Source organism: Panthera onca, chromosome B2, assembly GCF_046562875.1.
Source record: "Panthera onca isolate mPanOnc1 chromosome B2, mPanOnc1 haplotype 2, whole genome shotgun sequence".
NCBI lineage: Eukaryota > Metazoa > Chordata > Mammalia > Carnivora > Felidae > Panthera > Panthera onca.
The window spans coordinates 135,189,823-135,214,957 of record NC_138343.1 but is presented as its reverse complement, the minus strand read 5'-3'; the positions used below and the strand labels follow the sequence as shown (position 1 = coordinate 135,214,957).

General features: G+C 46.7%; 1 protein-coding gene across 3 annotated transcripts in view; it reads right to left on the bottom strand.

Moving 5' to 3' along the window:
• The window catches only part of MTHFD1L (methylenetetrahydrofolate dehydrogenase (NADP+ dependent) 1 like), a 184,183-nt gene that overhangs the window by 112,676 nt on the left and 46,372 nt on the right, over positions 1–25,135 (bottom strand). For 2 of the 3 annotated variants that reach the window (XM_078447464.2, XM_078447463.2), the window contains exons 12-19: positions 21,044–21,180; positions 19,510–19,556; positions 16,377–16,484; positions 15,434–15,508; positions 14,523–14,625; positions 11,170–11,246; positions 6,472–6,612; positions 3,220–3,288 (exon numbers count right to left, since the gene is read on the bottom strand). In XM_078447464.2, coding sequence (XP_078303590.1) covers positions 3,220–3,288; positions 6,472–6,612; positions 11,170–11,246; positions 14,523–14,625; positions 15,434–15,508; positions 16,377–16,484; positions 19,510–19,556; positions 21,044–21,180 — 757 coding nt within the window. Of the gene's footprint in view, positions 1–3,219; positions 3,289–6,471; positions 6,613–7,707; positions 7,825–11,169; positions 11,247–14,522; positions 14,626–15,433; positions 15,509–16,376; positions 16,485–19,509; positions 19,557–21,043; positions 21,181–25,135 lie in introns of those variants that run through there. The other variant, XM_060616894.3, reaches the window with a different exon arrangement.

Here is a 25,135-nt window from a genome sequence, read left to right as displayed (position 1 = left end):
ACCCAGGCGCTACCTCCCTGACATTCTGGCTCACTTGGTCTGGGTGGAGCCTAGCATTAGTATCTCTAAATCTTTCCAGGAGATTCTAACGTGCAGCCAGGACGGAGAACTACGGGTCTCCTGGCAACCAGCAGTAAGGTAACCCTTGATAACCTGCTAGGGGACCAACAGTCAAGGGTATTCAAACATGAGCACTGAAGCACCATCCATATACTGAACAATGGTTTTTATGTTACAGGCTGACTTACATTCCTAGTGCCACTCGTTAGCCAGGTTCATTGGGAATGGTTAGGACCCACATAGCAGAGTTCATAAATGCAGGTATTTTAACCGAATGCTGTTTTGTTATTTTTTTAAACAATGCCCGTTGTCTGTTAACGTAATGACAAATGGCCTGGTCTTAAGTGAAAAATGGACACAAAATGTGAGTACAAGAATCATTTGGGAGCAGCCCGGCCCACTGACTCATTCCCTAATGGAAACTAGACTTTTAGAATGGGTTATTATCTTATAAAGTGCAGGTAATTTTTAATTTGAGAAAGATAATTATTTAAAACAATAATCTGATGATCCCAAATAATGATGATAACAGTATGTTCATTTTTGAGGGGGAAGTGTTACGAGGAAGCAGGGTCACGTCTCTAAGCTTTTTTCTTATTCACTCAGTTGTTTATTACACAGATCTGTATTTTTAGGAGCGACGTAGTAAAAATTAGTCAGCAGTCGTTTAATTATTCAACAAATGCTTGCCGAGCGCCTAATACACGCAAGGCACTTTCTAGGAGCCACAATCCGGTGATGAACCACGTGGAAGAGGTCCTGCTCTCATCCTGGTGGATGAACAAAGAAGTAGGGACTCTTACGCTGATACTCCCTGACGTGCAGAGGATGACAGGACAGTGACAGGACACAGGGACTGGGGCTGGGTTGGACGCAGTGTCCTGGGAAGGCCTCTCCAGGATGCTGATATGTAAAGGGCATATGATTTCACTCCTATGTGGAATTTAAGAAACATGACAGAGAACGTAGGGGAAGGGGAAAAAAAGAGATAAAAACAGAGAGAGAGGGAGGCAAACCAGAAGAGACTCTTAAATACAGAGAACAAACTGAGGGGTGCTGGATGGGAGGGGGCATGCGCTAAATGGGTGACGGGCATTAAGAAGGGCACTCTTTGGGATGAGCGCTGGGTGTAAGAGACAAATCACTGGATTCTACTCCTGAATCCAAGACTACACCGTATGTTAACGAAGTTGAATTAAAATAAAACCTCGGAAAGAAAAATAAATACAATAAAGGACATGAGTCCTAAAGTACAGGAGGGAACCAGACATGGGAAATCGGGTGTCTGCAAGGGGTGTCCCGGTCAGGGAGAGGGAGGATGGGGGAAGAGGCAGGCAAGGACCAGACCCTGCGAGGTTTCCAGCCAGAGGGAGGACCAGAGTAAACCACCCAAGGCTCTAGGCAGGAGAGCAACAGAGCCCGATTCAGTTTCCGAGCTCTCGGGTGGCGGAGCAGAGAAAGCATTCTGGAAGGGAGAGTGGAGGCAGTGAGGCTAGCTGGGCGGGAGGGTACGCTGGAGGCCGGGCACACACACGGAAGAAGCCTCTGCAGGGATGGAGACAGGCTCCAGGATGATTCCTAGCACTTTGGCTGGAACCGTGGCCAGGCTGAAACTCAAAGACCCTATTTGATAACTAAAGTTTGATACGCAACGGCTCTTGGCAGGCACACCTACGACTCTGAAATTCTGAGGTCAGGAGATTCTGAACGCGAGTCTGGGGGGTCATCACGTGGCTGATGGTGGGGGAAGGGAGGGCTCACACTCGCCAACATTCAGAAGCTGAGCTGAGGACAGGCCAGCAAAGGGAACGGAGGGGAGGCCAGCAGGAGGTCCAGGGACACAAGGCACCACAGAAGTCAGAAGAACCAAGTGTTCCAGAAGGAAGAAACATTACCTGCGTCAGACCTCGCGAAGAGGCCACATGGACGGGGACAGAGAAACGAACACTTGGTCGCATGGAGCTCACGCTGCGGGAGGCAGAGGCCCCACGGAAAGGTGCTCGCGCTCTCCCCTCCCCGCGTCCTCAACTGTGCACCTTCCTGCTTGGTCTGGTTCCACCATTTCTGTCCTGGTGTCCTGCGTCTGGATTCCTGCTCTCGGCGGGTGCCCTCCGACTGCACAGCACGTTCCTGCCCAAAGGCTTTGCACTAACTGTCACCCTCCGCCCGCAAAGCTGCTCCTCACACACAGCTCGGTCTCTTGCTTTGCTCCCATCTCTGGTCACCAGACACCAGCCAGACACACACACACACACACACACACACACACACACACACCACATCGCTCTCTGCTCCCTCAACCCCTCTGACTTTTCTTCTTCAGTCTTTGCCGGCGGCTGACATGCTACATATCGACACACTTCTCTGCCATCTGTCTCCCCCACTGAAGCACAAGCTCCGAGAGGGCAGGGACTTGGTTGTCCTGAGCCACTGCTCCAAGGCCTGCCTGTGTCGCGTGTTAGATGAATACCAAACCTTCATAATGACCCCATTAAGTTAGTCTTCGGTACCATCATCCCTTCACACGGGAGAGAACAGAGGCGTGGCCAAGGTCACGGTTAGCGAACGGCAGAGGGTACGCTCAAGCCGAGCGTTCTATCAGCTGAATGAACGAATAAATGGGTGGATATTGTTTGTCTTGCCCCTTCCTTCTCTTCTGGTTGCCTCCGCCTCCCTTGAGTGACCAGAAAACCAGACTGGAATACGGGTATTTTGATGAGAAAATTTAAGTTCGATGAAGACAAGGGCAGGGCAAATCTTACAAAAGCTTGCCTGGGGAGCATTTCTTGGCATACGCTGCGTGTTTTGCTCGGGGGGGGAATCCCCCCCAAACCCCAACCTAATGGATTATGAAAAGCTAAGTCCAAAAAAGGCAAAAGAGAAAACATCACGTAAACGTGGCTACATAACTTACTGAGGTGTTAGATATGGCGTTTTAAAGTCTCCACTCCAGTCAATTAGTACTGCATTACCTAAGGAAAGAATCTGTAAATACACTTTTAAGTTTGTTTGGTTTTTTTTTTGGAGGACCAAGGACTTTTTCGGATGCTCCCTGCGGGCTCACGTTGGCTGGAAACGCTCACGCTGTGTGGGGGGTGCACAAGCGATCCGATGAATGCAAACGCTGTCAACAATTTCTATAAAAAGAGAATCACTTACTTCTAGGGTCTGCATCAGATTTGGTTTTATTGCATCTTTCATCAAAACCGTCAATGCGCCTGTGACCCCCTAAAGGAGAGAGGAAAAAAAACCTGCTTTAAGTGACTGACAAAAGATCATCCGTGCAAAGGTGAATCTCACGGCCATTTCTCACCAGCCCGCCTCGGAGGTGGGCATTCCCACAGGCTGCTCTCAGCTCGGAGCTATGGGTACCACGGCTCTGGCGGCCGTATCCTTCTCTCCCCCACCTGAATGCATGTCAACCATTCTGAGATGTGAAGTGATAGAGAAATAGCAGTCCCTGCTTTTTTTTTTTTTTTTTTTTAAAAAAAAACACCTTCCTTGATGGTGTTTAAGAGGCTTGCCATACAGCAGATCTTTCAGTCTGCCTAAAAGTGTCTTCTGGCAAAACACACATTATTTTTTCATTATCAGAGATTATACTCTTGCCTGAAGAAATCAGACAAAGTATGACAATAAGGCTATTTACTGAGTGGGAATGGAGAAGGATAAAGGGGAATGTCCTAAAGCACCCATTTTTCTCAAACCAACCAACGAACACTTGGTTTCCCAGTGTTTCATCCCGCAGAGCCAGAGGCACTCAGAAAACTACATTTGGAAGGCTTCTCCTTTTCCATCTCTCATGCTGCCTGTCTGCCCGGAACAGAGTCGATGCCGCCTGTGTATAAAATGTGGCTACTGCCCCCTCCCAGTGCTACAAAGCTCTGGGTGAGGCCCCTACTGTATCCCCTTCCCCATTCCTGGAAAAGACGGGAGAAGGGAGAAACAGGGAAGAAATCTGAGAACAACCGGAAAAAGTGTGCCAAAGAAGGCCACAGAGGGAGCTTTAGAGAAACAAAACAAAACAAAACAAAACCCTTCCACCTCTTCTACAGACACTGGGCAAATGCCTTCAAAACACTCGTCCGTGATTGTAAGGCTACGATAGGAGTAAATGCACAGCAATGTCGCCCCTGAAAGATAAAAATGCCACGAAACATATCTCAATGTATCAGGTGGCAGAATCTAGCCGATCTTCCTCTTTTCAAAATATGTGAATCAATTACATTCTCCCTCCGCGTGGGTGATGCCTCTTATCTTGTTGCGCCCAACACACTGACTGTCATCGAGCCCAAGCAAAGAGAGCAGCTCTGGTGTGGTCATGGCCACTCTTGTCCGTTTGCTGAGTCCAGGGGGACAGAGTGTGGACACATTCCTCCAGAGGATGGCAGAAGCGATCGTCTTATGAGAAACTTCCAGAAGCCATTTATTCCAATTCTCATGGCAATACATAAATCCTTTTGACCAAGAGCAAAGTATATAAAAAGTTATAAAACAGGGGTGCCTGGGTGGCTCACTCGGTTAGGCGTCCAACTTGGGCTCAGGTCATGATCTCACGGTCTGTGAGTTCGAGCCCTGCGTCGGGCTCTGTGCTGACAGCTCAGCCTGGAGCCTGCTTCGGATCCTGTGTTTCTCTCTCTCTCTCTCTCTCTCTCTCTGTGCCCCTCCCCCCGCTTGTGCTCTGTCTCTGTCTCTCAAAAATGAATAAACGTTAAAAAAATGTGTTTAAAAAAAAGCTATAAAATAGTGAAATGAAAAGATAGATGCTCTAAAAATCCTTCCTTAATTTTTTATGAAAGACTAACTATTGGTAGTTCCAGGTTGATGAAACACAATTGGAAGAAATTGGTGCTTTTTATGAGCAAGGAAGGCAAAAGATGACCCCAAAGAGTCAACTTTGGGTTTATTTCCAGATCTGAGACTTGTATCACACACACACAAAATAAATCTAGGGAAACAATATTTCCAGATGAAGTTCCAAACTATTCTTGATACATATTTATTAATACCCAGTATTAAGAACATACAAAGAAATATATTGATACAGAAACCATAATATGTTTAGCTTACACAGTTGACAAGATATTGATAATTAAAAAAAAAAAAGATTATTTATTTATTTATTTATTTAGAGAGAAAGAGCGCAAGTGGGAGGGGGAGAGAGAGAGAGAGAGAGAGAGAGAGAGAGAATCCCAAGCAGGCTTCACGCTGACAGCACAAAGCCTGATAAGGGGCTCGATCTCACACGAGATCATGACCTGAGCCAAAATCAACAGTCGGATGCTTGGCCGACTGAGCCACCCAGGCTCAGTTTCAAAAATACAATACCTTTACAGCAACCTGGATTTGGGTTTTCTCATTAAGCTTTATTCTAAGCATCCCAGGGACTGCTGATAAAAACACATTTAATTTAATTGACATATTTAATATTTGATTGACAAGACCTATGTGATGAGTCGGTCAGGTTCTCAGAAGCAGCCAAAAAGTAACTTTCGGCAAAGGATTCCAATTACATCCGAAGCCCCTGGAATTAATAAAATACTAATTTGCCTTTTTCCTCCCACAACTGGTTTCCAACTGCCAGGGAACATCGAGCTGCCATCATGGTATGTGACCCGGATGTGGGAAAGTCAGCTGAAGTTTGGAGCGTGGAACAGCTTTCCAACGCCACGTTTCGTGGGCCAGGACACCACGAAAGCTCAAAGAGCATCACTGAACTCAAAAGGGAGCGAGATGGGGAAGACTGATTAAGGCAAGATCCGGTGTTATGATGTGACGCCCAAATGTAAGGCACAGGGTTAAGAAGCCAGGGCCAATTTTCACTTCACCTTTCTTTTTTGTTTCTTTAAATGTTTATTTATTTTGAGAGAAAGAAAGAACGAGCGGGGGAGGGTCAGAGAAAGAATCCCAAGCACGCTTCACGCTCAGCACGTGGAGCCCGAGGCGGGGCTCGATCTCATGACCGTGTGATCGTGACCTGAGATGCCATCAAGAGCTGAATGCTTAACTGACTGAGCCACCCAGGCGTCCCTGGCTTCCCTTTCGTGAAGGGGGAGCCGCTTACTTCTTAGTCTTTTGAAAGGCGATTTGTCCTCGATTTAAAGCTGGCACAGATCACCCTTTGTAAAAAAAGCCGAGAGCTAACAGGAGGCTGCCCCACCCCAGCCAGGGAGCAGAGATCAGGACAGGCAACGATCAGGAAAGGCTTAGGAGATAAATTTCATGTGCTTTGGCTGCAGAGAGGTACAAACACTTTGCCGCATGACCAACAGGCTGGTGAGGGACAAGTGTGTCTGCAGAAATCATCCGAATTTCCTTGACACATGCTGGTAAGAAAAAAACCCTCATTCTCCTGAACCTACCACAGGGACACGGCGAGCTCTCCTGAGTTCCTGAGAAGGACACACTCACCAAATCTTCTGCTGTCACGGGTTGCCCATTTTTGTCACTGGCCACCACCATTCTTCCCAGCCGCTCCTTCATGTCCGTGAGGCTGTCGGTCAAGGCCAGCACTGCCATGATCTCGCTGGCCACTGCGATGTCAAATTGTGCCTGAAAAGCAGAAGTACTGCTCACTGACCATGTCATCTGGATGGCCATTTGTACAAGGAGCCATATTTCAGTAAGTAGGCTCCCGCAGGCCTGGCGTCTATCCTCCATGGGCCCATCTTCCTAGGGGTCTATCCTCCATGGGCCCATCTTCCTGGGGGTCTATCCTCCATGGGCCCATCTTCCTGGGGGTCTATCCTCAATGGGCCCATCTTCCTGGGGGTCTATGCTCCATGGGCCCATCTTCCTGGGGGTCTATCCTCCATGGGCCCATCTTCCTGGGGGTCTATCCTCCATGGGCCCATCTTCCTGGGGGTCTATCCTCCATGGGCCCATCTTCCTGGGGGTCTATCCTCCATGGGCCCATCTTCCTGGGGGTCTATCCTCCATGGGCCCATCTTCCTGGGGGTCTATCCTCAACGGGCCCATCTTCCTGGGGGTCTATCCTCCATGGGCCCATCTTCCTGGGGGTCTATCCTCCATGGGCCCATCCTCCTGGGGGTCTATCCTCAATGGGCCCATCTTCCTGGGGGTCTATCCTCAACGGGCCCATCTTCCTGGGGGTCTATCTTCCATGGGCCCATCTTCCTGGGGGTCTATCCTCCATGGGCCCATCTTCCTGGGGGTCTATCCTCCATGGGCCCATCTTCCTGGGAGTCTGTCCTCAACGGGCCCATCTTCCTGGGGGTCTATCCTCAATGGGCCAATATTTCTGGGGGTCTATCCTCAATGGGCCCATCTTCCATTCACAAGTAATTGGAGTGTCTAGAAACATGTACAGTCTTGTGCTTGGTGCTCCCTAGGGTGGGCTCCCTACTGTGGCCACAACTGTTCTTTGATTTGTTCTGCTGAGTAGGACTCAGCCTGGCTAGGCCCCTGCTGTTCCCGCCCATGGCACCGTGTGGTCTGCTTTTGTAGCATGTCTCAGATTTGTAATCAATGATTAACGTGACTGTCTGTCTGATGGCTGTCTCTCCACTTCGGGAAGTAGTGCCATGAAGGCAAGAACCCTGGGGAGGCTTTACTCCTGGGTCTGCAGCATGGAGGACTGGGTGCGAAACCCAGTGGGCAGTCAATCCATATTTGCTAAATAAATACCTGCCGACCGCCTCCACTGTCATTCATTGGTGTGTCAAGGGGGTGGCATTTGTCCAGCAAAGAGCTGAGGGGCAGACAGCGCAAGATGGTTCTGAGGCCAGTTTTCCAGAGTTAGAGCTTCACACAGCAGTGTGGACACCAAGTCAAAAGGTGACACAGTCAATTTTCAGCTGCTCACAAGGGCTTGGCCACATCAGACCTTGAACCACCTAGCAACAAACACTGGACAGCAGCTAGTTTCTGTGAAATGTTCCTGGGCTTTCCTAGTCCCTCTTCTGGATCTCAATCCAGGCTGGACATAGGCCAACAGGAACTAAAAGAGAAACAAGGAACGCGCCTTCCTCCTCTTTATAGTCCAACCTACTGGACAAAAAATGACTTCATTAGACTCCGCCTGAATTCTCTTCTGCCTGAGGGGCCATGTGAGCCGGACAAATTCAAGTTTACACAAGGAGAAAATGGCTGTGCCCTGGCGGGGTCACCCTATGAGACATTTTATTGTCCATTTCCTTCACTGACAAGAAAGGAAATGAAGGGAAATAAGGAACTTTCTGGATACTTCCAGATTGAGATTTCATTAGTCACTGAGGTACTGAAAAAATAGTACCTGAAAGTCAAACACAAATATGTTCAATTATCACTTTTTTTTTTTTTTAATGTTTATTTATTTTTGAGACAGAGAGAGACAGAGCATGAACGGGAGAGGGTCAGAGAGAGAGGGAGACACAGAATCGGAAACAGGCTCCAGGCTCTGAGCTGTCAGCAGAGAGCCCGACGCAGGGCTCGAACGCACAGACCGCGAGATCATGACCCGAGCCGAAGTCGGACGCCCAACCGACTGAGCCACCCAGGCGTCCCAATTATCACATTTTCAATATAACCCAATCCAAACTATATATAATCCAATATAACCCAACCCAATCAGTGACTTTTCACTGTATCATACTCAGGATTCTCTATACCACCATTCCATTATAAACAGTGCATATAAAACACGCCTGAAAATTCTGAGGCTTTCTTTATAAACCATAAGACTAGAGATACTCTTATAACATTAACTATGTAATAATAAGTAGAATTTATAACATATAAGCTCTTCGTTTGTAATCATTATAATTTTAAGGTTTTGCGCCTTGAAGAACGTTAAAAATGAACTAAAAGAGAAACAAAGAACATGCCTTCCTCCTCAAAATTCAGCCACTGGAATTGGGTCAATTTAAATATTCTCTTTTTGAGATGAGTCGGTGGCTCAGTCAGTGAAGCAACCAACTTTGGCTCAGGTCACGATCTCATGGTTCGTGGGTTCCAGCCCCGTGTCGGGCTCTGTGCTGACAGCTCAGAGCCTGGAGCCCGCTTCGGATTCTGTGTCTTCCTCTTTCTCTCCCCCTCCCTGCTCGCTGTCTCCCTTTCTCTCAAAAATAAAGAAACATTAAAAAATTTTTAAAATAAATATAAAAAATAAATACTTTAAAAAAAAAAGTTTATTTTGAGAGAGAGAGTGAAAGCACAAGTAGGGGAGGGAGGGAGAGAGAGAGAGAGAGAGAGAGAGAGAGAGAGAGAGAAGAGAGAGAATCCCAAGCAGTCTCTGCGCTGTCAGGGCACAGCCTGATGCGGGTCTCAAACTCACCAACTGTGAGATCATGACCTGGGCCAAAGTGCAACGCTTAACTGCCTGAGCCACCTAGACACCCCAATTTAAATACTATTCTTATTCATTGTATCGGCTGAATGCAGTACCTATGCTCATTTCCGTTTTGCAAATAAAGTATTTCAAAATTATATGAAGAGATTTTTATTGTTTTTCACAAATTCAAACAAAGAACAATATGCAATATTGGAAGTAGTTGAATCAACACGGCTTTTCCGGAAGGTAACGTGGATAGAAATGTGTATCATCATGGGAAATCTGCTTCTTCTTGGACTCTCCAGTTACAGATCTGGGAGTCTGTCCTAAGGACGTCATCAGACAAGGCACACAAATATGTGTGTATGTTCCTACAGCTTATGACAGCCCGACATCGTAAACACCCTATGTGGCCATTAACAGGGAACTGGCCGAACTGATTACACTACGTCCACAAGGTGAGATATCACACAGCCATTCCAAAATGATAATATAGATCTACCTTTATTAACATAAAAATGTATCAATAGAAACTTATGGCTTAAAAACACCCAGTTAAAGCTCTTAAATGTAATCCCTTTTGATTTAAAAATATGTATGCATAAAGCAATGAGATACAACCTTGAGCAAGTCACTGGACATTATATGCCTGCTTTTCCCATTTGCAAACCAGAGAGATGCGTAAACGTGTGTAACGAGCTAAAGATACAAGGCGTTCAAACCACAGCCATGGTTAACCTCCCATCTCTCCAGTACTGGTTACAGTACAAAAGTACACAGAGGAAACATGAGAGGACTTCCTTACTGCGCCCCTCATTCCCAACCCTCTTTACAGAAGTAATTCATGTCAGAGGTCGGTGTAATCTTGCTAGCTTCCGTTCTTTATGTGTATATACATACATGAACATGAATGAATGAATGTCTTCCTATCTTTCAGAAGTTTCCTGAAATTATATGGCACTGGTTCTGGTTTTCCAGCATGTTGGAAATCGGTTCATGTGTGTGAGTTCCAGGATGCAGAAGAGTCTGGGGGGTGGAGGGGGGGAAGGTGCACGGGCTTAGCCGGTCTTGATTCAATCCGCATATTAGCTATTTAATTCAAAATATTTCAAACGGTCCAAAAGACTATTAAGTATGACAACTGAATACTGCAGTAAAAGTGATTATTTTTTCCCTAATAAAAATCTGACAATGTAAAGGCCATAAATCTAACACCATCTTAAAATATAAAGTTTATTATATGTAAAAAAACAAAACCCCACACAAAAAACGAAAAAGGCTTGCCGGGCCTGAGAAATTGCAGAACGATTTCGTGTTCCCCAAGCATCCCTCTCCACACTGGAGATCTAATAAAATGAAGATAAACATCGTAATTCACCTTCAACACCTTCTGCACTTGGGCAGTAAGACACTGTCCTCAAAAACACTTCAGGCTATGAAACCAAGTAACGAAGGTGTTTATCCTTTGGTTTCCGAAACTTGAATCATGTGTTTGGGATTTTCTTTTCGTCAGTTGTTATGCGGATGTCGCATTAACTTGGCAGATTTGCCGCAAAATATGTAAAAATTTATTTTCAAGGGACACCCTGAGTGGCTCTTCCCGGGATGATAAACAACTACAATGACACAGGAAAAGGCTGGTAAGAAAATACCGGGGGCCTTTCCATCTCCTGATTCTCTCCGGGTCCTGCTGAGGAAGCAACGCCTTGAAAGGATGAGAACCCCCCAGGCCACAGCAGGCGGCGGACCGAGAAGAGAAAAGCAGAGAACCAGCTTCTGGGTCAGTGTAAACCAACCTAGGAAGAAAAGAGCCGGTCCCGCGGAGAAACGCCACGTACCTGCCGGGAATACCCCTTCTCTGTGTGCGCCTGCCCGATCGTCATTTTTCGTAGAAATCGGTCATTTGTGTCCAATACTGAAAAAGAAAAAAAAGCATATTCAATCAACAAGGAGGGACTGGCTGCCCCGTGTGTGTCTGGAGCTATTGTGAGTGCCAAGGGAGCAGCGGGGAGCAAGAGACAGCTTGACCTCCCGGTGGGTAGACACAGGGAAGGATCGGGTAAACCAGAAAATACCGGCCGGCGGTAAGCGCCTTCAGAAGAAAACAGAGATGGCGTGATAGAGTGTGTCAGGGGGTTGGTGAGGGTGGGGTGCCAGTTTTCGACCAGCCAGTAAAGGAAAAGCATTTCTGAAGTGGTCACATTTTACACCGAAACCGACATCACCAGAAGCGGCCAGTTAAGTCTCTGAAAGGGTTAAGCGCTGACCCACCCTGTGACCCAGCAACTGCACTCCTAGGGATACAAGCAACCGAACCCGAAGCAGGGACCTGAACACATATTTGCACACCCACACGCACCGCAGCACGTTAAGAAACGTGAAGATTAAAAACCGACACACAAGACAGAGACCAGAAAGGAATCCTGAGGATTCCTGGCCTCTAAATAATATAGACCTAAAGGTGGAATGAGAAACCCATTTATTCACTCCAGGAATATTCACTCGGCCAGTTTTGTGCCAGGTGCCGTCCCGGGATGGAAAGATGAACAAGACATCACTCTGATCGGGGGATCGGGGGCTTTTACGGGCACAGGGGAGAAGAGGAGGGTACGAGCGAGTGTGGGTCCGAAGGGTCCCTTTAGCACTACCGTAGTAGGTCTTGAAGAACACCCAGAGGGTGCCTAACTTACTTATAATATAATTCTAGCACCACCAACAGTTGGCTCCCGTTCTGGGCGGTACAAGGCGCAGGGCCACTATTTTGCCTTCGGCAGAACAACTGTCACGATTCCCTGCGAGGCTGTTGGGACAGCGTCGGGAACCAACAAGCTGATGTTGCTTCACTGAGGATAACTGAGGCGTGCAGGACCTTGGTCTAATGGCCAGGAGATGGACGAACCAACGAGACAGGGAGAAGGGAAGATTGTAGGCCCCAGGTGAGGTTGGTGTGGGGGACGATGATCAGAGAGGCAAGGGCTCCCGCTGCTCTAGGAACCACAAAGTGGCTCAATGCTTACTGCTGCTTCTGTTGATGTTAATTGTTTCTGGAATAGCCTGTTGGCTCTGGTCCGGTCCTGTTGCCAGGCAATGAGGCCTATAAGCCTCTGATGTGAGGCACAGGATCAAAGACCTACCACTTACACTTCTTACAGTGAGCGCAAAGGGAAGGGCTGGCCATGAAATCCGCGACATTCATATAGTCTGCAAAGAGTGTTCAGCCCCGTGTGGTCCCTGAGTGTCCCTCTCTAGTTCTCAAATCATATGAGGACCTAAGCTCATCACCAGGGTTGTGCTATTTCTAGGTCAAATCCTATATTGCCTTATAAAAAAACAAAACAAAACAAAACGCTATATAAAATGTCCCCAAGTCATCTGATAAAGAGTTCCATTTTTTTTATATTAATTCATGAGAATAAGAGTCAAACTACTCAGCAAATGTCATTCTAAACTCCTTCAACCCAGGTGGCTTACCTATATCGATAATATTTTCTTCACTTTAGTGCCAGGAACAATAATATAATTCTAGTATTTATCTGGAATAATTTTTTAAAGTTGTCACTTCCATTATTAAAAAAAAAGTTAGCAGGCTTCCCAATAAAATGTTGATAATATTCATATCCATTATTAAAACTGCTGTTGGTCTGTTAAATAATAAATTATGGTTCATCTACAAAGGAATATCCTAGGTCCATTTAAAATTACCATTACAACAAAGAGCTAACTAAATGGAACATGCTACTTACGATACAAATGAAGCTGGTGGGAGGGGGCACCCGGTTGGCTCAGGTGGTTAAGTGTCCGACTCTCGGTTTTGGCCCAGGTCATGATCTCACGATTCATGAGATCGAGCCCCAAGCGGGGCTCCATCCTGACAGCACGGACACTACTTGGGATTCTCTTTCGCCCTCTCTCTCCGCCCCTCTACCCCACCCCCACCGCACACATGCATGCACATTCTCTCTCTCAAAATAAATAAGTAAACTCAAATAAATAAGACAGTAGGATCTAAAACCTACACACCTAAGTTAGAGTTATACACAAAATCCAGATGCACAAAAAACCTGAACAGTATTGTTATTAGCATGGCAAGATGTTTCTTTCTTTCCAGACATCTCCGAAATCTTGATCATGTTATTGGTTTTATTAATAAAAATTTTTTTGAATTTCCGAAACGATGTTACTCTCCTTTAGTTTGGGAGACAAAGACACAGAAAGCTACATCACACAACCATTCCCTATGGATTACTTTTGGGTGGTGCTGTAGGGTTTGCAAACCACTCTCATTTTGCAGTGGAGCCGTGCAAGGCAGACGCCGGTATTATTACTCCATTTTACAGAGAAGAAAACCGAGGAAGTCATTTGTTAATGGTTGCACGGCTCATAAATGGTGAAGCCAAGACTCAGTTTCTGGTCTTTTTCTCTCCACCTCACGGTTTGTGGGAAAACACGACACTGTTAATGAACTGGCTGAATGGATTCCCAGAAGAGAAGCTTTGGGAAGGGTCTAGGCAAGGAGATGGGTTGGGGATGGCCGGCCAAGGACAGGCAGAAGGAAGAGGCTGTCTCGAAAGCAGACAGGGAGCAAAAGCGTATGGGGCCACACTGTGATGGTGCTTCAGGCCAAGCGGCGTGATGGCAATTGTACCCACACAGGATTTTATCACACACCACGGGGGCTTCTGAGTCAGGAAGGGACAGAACGTCTCTACACTATGAGCCTACTGAACTGGGAGAAAGAAGCTGACGAAAGCACGTTTATTAAAAGGCGCTTGCGATCGATCAGGCATCTGATAAAAATGTTCTGGAAGTGGGAAGGAATGAGGAAAGTGAGCGGGCAGGTCTGAGAAGAACACACAGCAGGACCGGGAATACGGACCAACTCACCCTTCCGAGACACCTTGGGGATCATCACCCGGTACTACCACAGAGGAGAAAAACGCGGAAATTTTCCTTGGCCATGTGTTAGGGGGAGCCGATGGGGTAGAACCAGTCATGAAGGAGCATGACGCTTCCTCCTGAACAGAAGGCGAGGGTGACGATGGGGAAGTAAGAGGGCTTGGGACAAACAGAGGGATCCCAGAACACGAGCTGGGAGGACAAGGGGAAGGAAAGGAAACCACGTGCTCGTGGAAGTGGGTTACGAGCTTCAGCTGGAGCAGACCTCATCCCCGACCCCACAAACGGCACGAACCTCGCTGCCACGTGATGGTGGAGGGCTCGATGTTGAGACGGGCGAATTTACTCATTTCCTCCTCCGTCAGCGTACTTGGATCAGTCTTATTTATTCCCAGTTTCTAACGATGAAGATGAAAAACGACGTGATCAACTTTGGAAGGAATAGAAGGCAAAATGTAGGGGCACCTGGGTGGCTCAGTCAATTAAGTGTCCAGCTCTAGATTTCAGCTCAGGGCGTGATCTCAAGGGAGCTGTCAGCACAGAGCCTGACGTGGGGCTTGGACTCACTGCGAGATCATGGCCTGAGCCGAAGTCGGATGCTTAACCGACTGAGTCACCCAGGCACCCCAAGGGGGTGAATTTTTAAAATCGATTATTACCAACCAATGCCTGTAACTTATACCATCAAGTTAGCTTTTAGTCTCTGAATAGAGCAAGGGGGAATCCATGGGATTCCCAGGACAGCAGCAAATAGCACCAGGAAATAAATGATAAGACGGATAAGAGTTAAGATTACTTCCACTCGCACGACTGTAGCATCTTGCTACAACAAAAACCGATAGAGATACATTTACAGAAGCCAGAACTTATTTCCTAGAAATCCAAGAATATAAGAGAAGGACTCTTGGAAATTTGATCTGTCAGTTGACTACGGTGCTCCACACCTACAAAGCAGTCCTCCCGGTTTACGGCCGAAGGAACAGAGACCTTCGAAGGGGAACTAATCTGTCCGCTTGCCCTTTGGTGTAGCCGTGTCTCAGGCTTCTCCTTCTATTCTCTCTCTGTTATATTGCTCTGTCTCTAGAGTTTAACGCCCCAAAGAGTGTCTGAAAACCCAAATCAAGTTCAAAATTGCTGGCTTGGACAATTTTTCTGATTTGTTTCTAGGACATTTTCTTGTTGAAGAGCCACCAACTGGAAACTTACTTTCAGCCGAGCAAGTTGAATGCTTGAAAACTCTCGAACACCATTCACTAAAGGAACGAGTCGATTATACAGCGCCTAAAAACACAAAACAAAAATAAAGCCCCACAAAAGTGTAAGGGCCAGCTAGGAACTTGGATAATTCACAGGATATGACAAAGCTCATTACATTTATAACCAAATTGTTTAGATTAGAGACCCTATTACAATTCTTGGCTGATATAAACAAGGTAGCCTTAACTTCTATCATTTCAATAAATCTGACTAGATCTGAAATCGTGCACATTGCAAAAATGTTGCATAAATGTATATTTCTTGATCTCTACAGCCTTACGACCAGCAAATTAATATTTACCTGTACTTGGCCTCAAAAACGCACAAGGGAGTTACTTTAATTGGGAAGAAGTCAAGATCCTTGTAAACATGCCAGAAAGTCCCACGTTTATCCACGGTCCACGCCCATGAGAAAGTAGCACCTAGTGCTCTATCCCTGTCAGGTGTGTGTCTACCTCAGCTGCATGGACCTGAACTCCAACAAGGAGGTCTAATCTCATTCACAGTACATCTAGAATGGCTACATGTAACATTACAGTCAAAAAGCTATCTTTCCAATCGCCTTAGTACAGACTGGAGATCGACCTTTGGACAGAAGGAAGAGAACTGGTCTACCGATTACCTTCAAAACTGAAGTCCCATCTCAAAGAATATTTGCCTTAAAATTACAACTAACATAATTCACCCAACGGCTTGGCAGTGGTCATAAACTCATTTGAGAATCTGACCCAAGTAGGGATCCTCTCCCCAAGAAATAAGGATATATAGAACTCACAAAATCGTTAATACAATTTCAGTTTATCGGCCCCACAAAGTTTTCCCGTGAACTCCTCAAGAATCCAGAAATCCCAGGACAAGAGGCCCAAAAAGGCCAACGAGAAAACTTCCTCACCTTGTCTGTTTGAGTGTTTTCATGCAAAATCCTTGTGTCAATAGCGGCGGCCAGCAGGTTATTGGCGGCAGTGATGGCGTGGATGTCCCCGGTCAAGTGAAGGTTGAACTATAAAAGAAATGAAAACCTCTTTCTACTTGTCTCAAACAGCCGTGGCAGTATTCAAGGACTTCCCGAACAAATAAAATATTGCATGAATTACACAGCCTTATAATGAGCTAAGTCTGTAAAACAACTTAAATAAAAAAGCTGTGAGATCATAACCCGAGCCGAAGTCGGATGCTTTTCGGACTGAGCCACCCAGGCGCCCTCTAAGGCACTTCGTATTTTTACCTCCCTTCCAGGAAAGTGTTACCAACATCTGCCTCCCAGTAATGTATAAAAGCGTGTTTCAATCCCTCACTGGTAAAATTTAGTATTATTACTATTTATTTTTTATTTTTATTTTTTTAAATTTTTTTTTTTTAACGTTTTATTTATTTTTGAGACAGAGAGAGACAGAGCATGAACGGGGGAGGGGCAGAGAGAGAGAGGGAGACACAGAATCGGAAGCAGGCTCCAGGCTCTGAGCCATCAGCCCAGAGCCCGACGCGGGGCTCGAACTCACGGACCGCGAGATCGTGACCTGAGCTGAAGTCGGCTGCTCAACCGACTGAGCCACCCAGGCGCCCCAGTATTATGACTATTTAAAAAAAAAAATCCAGCTGTCAATTTGACAAGTAAAATAATTGCTAGTAGTTTTAATGTAGACCAATTTGATTATTAGCGAAAATAAACAATCAACGATTAGTCAACAGCTCTTTGCTGATGTTTGCATTGAATCCTTTCCCCATGTTACCGTTGGCTCATGTTTGTCCTTCCTGATGCCTGTTCGGTATCCACTGGGGTGTCCCCAGGCCCCAGACAGGCCTCTCTTCTTTTTCTGACCACCACCCCCTTCACCACCACAGTTGCCGCCTCGCGGCCATGATTGCCCCCGTGATCCGCTTCAATCAATGACTCAAGAGTTGCTCAGCTCACGCTCCCTGATGTCCCCCCTTTTCTCACGCCCCACATCGAATTCTGCAAACTCAGCAAACACGGCTTACATCGTTGCCATGCTTTTCCCATCCTCACTGCCACCTCCCTGGCCCACGCCACCGCCTCTCCCCCGGGCTTCCTTACTGCACCCCTCGCATCCACTCTGAACTCCTAGCAGTGCGTTCTCCGCACAGAGTCCAGAGCGATTTTCATAAAACTCAATTTACATCATGTTATTACTGTGTCAAAATCCCCTCAATGGAGGACCGTGATATTCAAACAAGATCTAGCCCATGAAATTCAAAGCCTGAAAGAGCTGGCCCCGTGCCCATTTCTGTATTTCACTTCCTCTATCCCCACTGGCCCCTGACAACACGCTGGTGGCCTCCGGTTCCCCGAAGACCCCTCCTCGCCCCCGTACTGTCCCCCAAGCAGGTCCCACTCTCCCCCCCATTCTGCACAACCCTGGCTCCCTCTCACCCTTCAAGACTCAGTATTTTCACTTTCCATTCTTCAACCCATCTGGAATTTATTCAAACATTTTCCCATGATTATTTCTTAAGTTTCTGTCGGTACGAGTTGTCTATTCATGCACTCAGTCAACAAACACGGTCTGAGGGTCGGGCATTGTGCTCAGAGCTGGGGATAGAGAGATGAAGGAGATACGGAAGGTCTTCGAATTCAAGGAACAAACTGCCTGATTGTTTTTGGCCTACTGAACGATCATAAGGCAGCTGAAACCATCATATGCCTTAAGTTCGCCCCAAGTCTGAGCCACGCAGCTGATGCCATATGACAGCAGGACACCGATGCCCTTTGAGTATTTGCACAGGAATTCCTGAGCCATTCCCCTGGGCATGTTCCTTGTACGCTGTCCCCAAGCTGGCCTCTTGGTTCTGGTTCTTCCTTGTGAATGTTACTCATCCCCCTTCAGATGTGAGGCTTGGGGCTATTTTTTCCAGCACTGTTCTCTTACACTATTCTCTCTCAGCCCACCCCCACTACTTGAAGAGTGTCCATATTCTTCTCCCTTTAGCTTTCCTGACCCTCAGGCCTCCATAGGCAAACACCCTTCCGAATTCGTTCATCGAAATCAACGAACATTTCCTAGCGAGCCCCCAGTGCTGAGCGCTGTGCTCAGCGCTGGGGTCCGTGCCCTCTAAATCAGCACAGCCAACCAACCGGATGAGGGAAACAGCATGAAGGGATGTGAGGGGGGAGACGGAACCTAGAGATGGACAGGCTGGGCAGGGAGGGCAGAACAGGAAAGGAAGAACGCTCGAGGCTTGGGATCAGGAGTCTGCAGGGAGTCTGGTGGGGTGGGTGAGAGGGAGGCCAGCCTGTGGGGACATGAGACAGCAAGGCTGGAAGGGACAGCAGGACCAGCACACGGGGACCTGCCATGCCACACCGCACAGGCGTGATGGAGTAAGAACTGAAATACACTGAACAGGAAAGCAATTGGCTCAGACTTGGGTTTTAGAAGATTTCTCAGGACCAGAACTAAGAGGCCAATGCAGAGAGTAGAAGTGATGAGACCCAGTCACAGTCAGATTCAGGGGACGAGGGGGTGGTTATGCGGGGGCAGGGGTTCTTGGAGAAATAAGAATGGTCACCTTTGACCTTCTGTGCCCATTTTTCTTTGGAACTATTTGATTTTCGAGTCTCCCTCTGCCCAAGTGAGGAGTCCAAGTCCTCCTGAATTGGGCACGATAACTGATGATCGATGGGGATAGGTCTCCACCCTCTTATGCAGAATGGAGCCACGTGGGTTTGGGATTCAGAATTTTTGGAAATGTGGAAAGAGTGCGATATACTTATAACGTTTTACTAAAACATCCAAAGCAGGGTCTAAGTCCGTATCTATTAATCAAAACCAGTATTTCTTGCAGCAAAATATGTGAATATTTACATCAAGTGGCATAGACATAAATAGCCCATAACACTCAACGTCAGGTTTTGCCACTGTAAGTGATGCAAACGTTTTTGGTTTTCAGAATCTTTAGGCCTTTGGACTGATAAAGGACTGTGGGCCTGTGTTGATGGGGCACAGAAAAAAGGCTGCAGGAAGGAGAAACAGTGACACATGACATGTGTTTCGCTGAGATCTTACCTCCTCCATGGGGATGACCTGGGCATATCCGCCGCCCGCGGCCCCTCCTGAACAACAGAACAGATGCCGTTTGAAATCATTCAGCAAGTATAGCTACACAGGATGAACAGAGCCCTGGGGACACAGCTCCCCAAACCCGGCAGGAAGGCACGCACCCCCAAGATGAAACAGCAGGTAGTAAAGAAAACATCGACTGTCCATCAAAGCAGAACAAAAGGGGAAAAAGTTCCCACTTCACCCAACAATACAATTTAAGGACTTGAGTTTCCTGGTTAAAAAAAAAAAAAAAAAAAAAAAAAAAAAAAAAAAAAAAAAAGGTAAAAACAATACAGCAAATCTCATTACAGCCAACATGAGATTATTTTATTCATCTGTTACTAGATCTATGTGGCTCTGTGTCATTTCACCTGCACATACTTTGAATATCAAAAAAACCGCTCAAAAAAATCCACCTGGTGAACTCAGACCAATGCATTGTAAGATGCGGCCAAGAGATTTTAGATAACAGTATATAAAATTTGTCAGGCTGACTATCCCTCAAGGGAGTAACGTCACTACATTAAAAAGACTTCTCTTTCATAAAACAATAGTGATACCTTCCGTGTCCAGATCATCTTAGGGTGTACCCTGTTCTTTATCTGCTATGTCATTTGGTCCTCACGACAACTCCGTAAACCTAGCACTCTAGAACTTTTGCACTTTCACAGATGTGGCCCAGAGAGGTTACGACTGGCTGAAGGTCACACAGCAGCAAGAGACACAGCCACTAAGAAAACCGCAGCCTTCCTGCTACAAGTTTAGTGCTCGTTCCACCACAGAATGTATGACATTCTCTGAGTTATCAGTACTTCATGAGTTCGGAGTTATTAACATCTGTGACAGTGAGATAAATAGAATACCGCTAAAATCCACAAAGTGCCAAGAACGAACAGTAATTGCGGCAATAAATGCTATTGTAACACGAGCTGAAGGATGACCTCATGATAAATCAGTGTGAGTGCGAAGGCTCCAGATGTCGGCCCAGCACAGCCAGACAGAAATTGCACCACAGCTCTGTCCACAGCTGGTCAGTTTCCAGAGCTCTGCAACTCTCGCGAGATGAGGCAACGAGGGTCCAACTGAAAGGGTGTCTAACTGGCTGGAAAGACCTTTCTCTGTGGCAGGGGTGGATGATACAACAGCAATACGAATAAGAAGGTATTGATCAGGTGCAAGGCTTCCGCCCAAGGCTGGAGTCCTGAGCAAGGGCCCAGCAGCTGCTCCACGGAGCCAGGGCGATGGGCTTCTTGCGGGGCTCTGCCGAAACCCCCGCCGCAGCCCCCTCTGCAGGAGGACCGCCTCGGGAGGACCGCCTCGGGAGGACCACCGCATACTGAGCGTGCAGGTGGGGTGTGCGTTGGGATGAAACGTCGGGATGAGACGTACCGGTCCCTCTGACAAGTTTTAATGCCACACCTGTTGCTAATGTTCTTTCAAAACTTTGCTCTGCCCCCAATTTTGCTCTGCAAAATATACCGGTTGTTAAATCAAGTACCTTTCACGCCAAAAGTTGGTCCTTGAGAAGGCTGTCTGAGACACGCAAAGGAGTTGATGTTGAGGTGTGCCGTCAAAGCCTGTACAAGCCCAACTGTAACTGTACTTTTCCCTTCCCCGAGAGGGGTGGGTGTGATCCTGGTTTGGAAAAAGAAAGAGAGAGAGAGAAAAAAATTTAGTAATATTTCCTAGACCTATGCAAAATAACCTAAGGTACTAGAACCAAATCAGAGCAGACAGGCAGAGAACACGCCATTCCCAAATTCACTTAAAAATTCAATTTCCAGGGACTTTTACGGTCTACCCACATCACAGAGGCCATGTTTAAGCTAAAGCCAAGAAACAGACACACCTTTACCAAGAGACCAAAAAAGAAAAGTTATTCGGCAGTGATAACATTAGCAGCCTCAAGAAATGGCATAGAATTGTCCATCAAATGGTTTAAATAATTAAGCTGATGTTGTCTCTTCTTAATGGGTGATGTGGCATTCATTCGTCTAGGGCCATTTACTGGGGTCACAGTACAGGCACAAGGCCTGCTCGATGGTCCATGGCCAGACTCTGAGCATTGGAAGGCATCCCATCGTACCCTCTCATCCATCTTCTTCCAGATCTCAGGGCCCAGGGCTTGTCCCCACCATGTTGCAACACAGTGAGGGAGCCTCATTACCTCTGGGGTAGCCCATTCATTTCCGGATAGCTTTTTACGGTTAGAGAGTTTTTTGTCCTAAAGAAGAGATGTCTGCGTTCCTATAGCTCCTATCTCTTGGAGTCAGACACACTGAGCTTAATCCCTTCTCCTACAACAGCCCCTCAAGCATTGGGAAAGAATGAGTCCAACACTCCCCAGCACACAAAGGAGACCCCAAGTGCTCTGGAGGACCTCGTTGACCACCACACTCTATAAAAGCAAACATCACACATTAATTACGACCATCATGGCATTAACTAAGAAGACAGGCGTGCATTACATTCCCAAATAAGGACCCATAAAACTGTTCCTTAGCACACTCTGACCATTGTTACAAGATTTAAAAACTGTCATGTTGGCTTGCGACATGGTCTCCGATGAGTTAGATGGTGCAGTCAGGGTCGTCCAGGATTCTCAACCACAACAAAACCGACAATAAGAGTTTTCTGACCCATAAAACCTAGTGATGTGACCACAAAGAAATAGAAATAAAGCCCTTAGATATATCATCGTCCCCAACTGCCTCAGACCGCCACAGTGATACAATCAATCATTCTTTCAGCAAATGTTTATTAAGTACTATGTGCCAGACCACTAGATCCCGGGGACACAATGATTGACCAAGTTGGACTCCATCACTGCTCTCCCAGGGCTTACAACCGATGGAAGATATGGACAGACTGACCGGCAATTACAATTAAAGTGATAAACACATATGAAAGAAACAGGGCAAACAGACTGTGTTACGAGAGCACGAGGCAGGAGGATCTGATTACGTTTGGAGCATCGGGGAAGTCTTCATATGAGAAGTGACACCTAAGCTAAGACCTGGCAAATGAATAAACGTTAGCCAGATAAAGATGGAGGGTGGGCTTGGGGTCGTTAACATATGAGGTTCTGTAAAGGGCGCCTGGCTGATGCAGTCGGTTGAGTGTCTGACTTCGGCTCAAGTCATGACCTCACAGTTCGTGAGTTCGAGCCCCACGTCGGGCTCTGTGCTGACAGCTCACAGCCTGGAGCCTGCTTCGGATTCTGTGTCTCCCTCTCTCTCTGCCCCTCCCCCATTCATGCTCTGTCTCTGTCTCAAAAATAAATAAACATTAAAAAAATATTTAAATATGTGAGGTTCTGTGCTTTTACATTTATTAGGTTAATTTCTGTCCTTGATAAGGAAACTGAGGCACGAAGAGGTTCAGTAACTTGCCCAAGGCCAAACAGCAAGCAGTAAAGCCGGAAATCAAAACCCGCCACCTGACTTCGCCAAGTCATTTCTCCAGACAGAAACTGTAACTGTTGTTCACCACTAATTAGCAACTGAAAGCATGGGAGTGGGAAAGATCACAGTGAGAGGGAACACAGTACAAAGAGGGATAGGATGGAATCTTCTAGAACGTGTTCTCTGAAGGGATGGTCAGAAGAAAGCAAAAGGAAACAAAAGGAGCAGTAGGGAGAAATCTTGAGGATGAGTCAGGGCTGCGACAGGGGCATCTCCGAAGGGAACCGGGGAAGTGCCCACGGAATCACAGGCCACGGGGATGCCCGACTCTGGGTGAGGGCTGAGAAGTCATCACCGCACGAGGCAACAGGGTCGCTGGCAGGGTGCACCGCCCCGCACATGCTTGGTGACGTACGCCTCCCTCCACTCCTCAAGCCGCACGACACCTGGTCAACATGAAGGCCCAGGTACGTGAAAGTGTTTCCACTTTGAGTCAACTTCCTATTGATGAGTACAAGAAAAAGAGTGGTTGGAAAGCCACAGGCATCACGGTCTTCGGACGGCCTGTAAAAAAAAGTATCAAACACAGGGTGGATTAAGTACGGTCCTCGTCGTCCACTGTTTGCAAAGGAATAGGTGGTCTACTTCGGTGTGTCACGTGAAGCATCACATTTTCGTCCCCCGGGATGTGCTAATATAGCTGTCGGAGACAGCCCGACGCAGACACGCCCAGAGATGACCTCCTCCAAACTTCGGCCGACCATCCAAGTCTTAATTAGAAACACAGGACGGCTTAGCATTCTGCCAACTGATACAATTCAGGAAAATCAAAAAGCAGGAAGTATTTATTGGGAGCAATAAAAGGAGAGCCACAATAAACATTTTATTCCACCTCATTCCTACGTTGGATCTCAAACTTGGGTTGAACGGCTGTCCCAGTGTCCTTAGCTCTGACTCCAAAATTATCCAGTTGACTCAGAAGACAGTGAGCGCCAACTTAACCTAATTGCTGTTCTCCGGAAGAGCTTAGAGTTTATGGAGAGGGAACAATGCCTTTCGCTCATGCTCTTCCTCAACATCTCCCTGTAGCTCTATCCGCCCCCCTCTGTTTCCCACAGCATTTATTATGTATGTATCGCATCACTTTTCTGAGGGTCTTATTACAAGCTTCCTGACACGGCTGTCCTGCCTACCAGCCCACAAGCTTGCTGAGGCGAAGGACTATACCCATTCTCATTGCGTTTCTGTCACCTGTCCAGGCACAGTCGAGCAAAAAACGCTTGACAAAGCAAGGACATCTTTTCTTTAAAAAAAAAAAAAAAAAAAAAAAAAAAATTTTTTTAATGTTTATTATTTTTGAGAGAGAGACAGAGACAGAGAGCAAGCAGGGGAGGGGCAGAGAGAGAGGGAGACACAGAATCGGAAGCAGGCTCCAGGCTCTGAGCCGTCAGCCCAGAGCCCGACGCGGGGCTCGAACTCACAGACCGCGAGATCGTGACCTGAGCCGAAGACAGCCGCTCAACCAACTGAGCCACCCAGGCGCCCCAGCATGCACATCTTTTCTAAGACAAATAGGTTTACTGTCAACTACAGTTAACGATTTATCAAAGCACTCCGTGACTTCGGATGTGTGAACACATCCTATGAGAAGTTTACCATTTGCTCCAAGGTCAAAGAGATTGCTTATGCAGAGAGGAGTGGCAAAACAGTGTGCAGTTCTCAAACTCTGGCATCGTGAACAGAATCACGTCATGAGCCATGGGTCTAACCTTGAACTCTAAAACTACATGCTCAAGCAGCATACGAATATATATCACTCATCCCGGGCATCTTCGTGACTGGGAAGTCGTTACAGGCTTTTTATTCCTGGCAACAAACTCTGTAGTCCGCTGGGTTGTGTTTCCTATCACACCTGACTGACGGGAGTGAGCAGTTCAAAAAGGCCCAGTCGGTAGCGATCTCTTGTAAATACCTTTGTTTTATTCTGCAAGTTGTGCAAATAGCAGAAAAACTCACAGATGTTTAAATAGTGACCCAAGGTAGAAAACTCAAATCTTAGAAAAGCCAGGAAAGGTTATTTAACACTGACCAAAATAATGGCTTGGAACATTAAAAAGAAAAAAGAAAAAACAAAACAGAAACAACAGATCAGATACTCGGCACTCTACAGAAAAGAAATAAAGTGA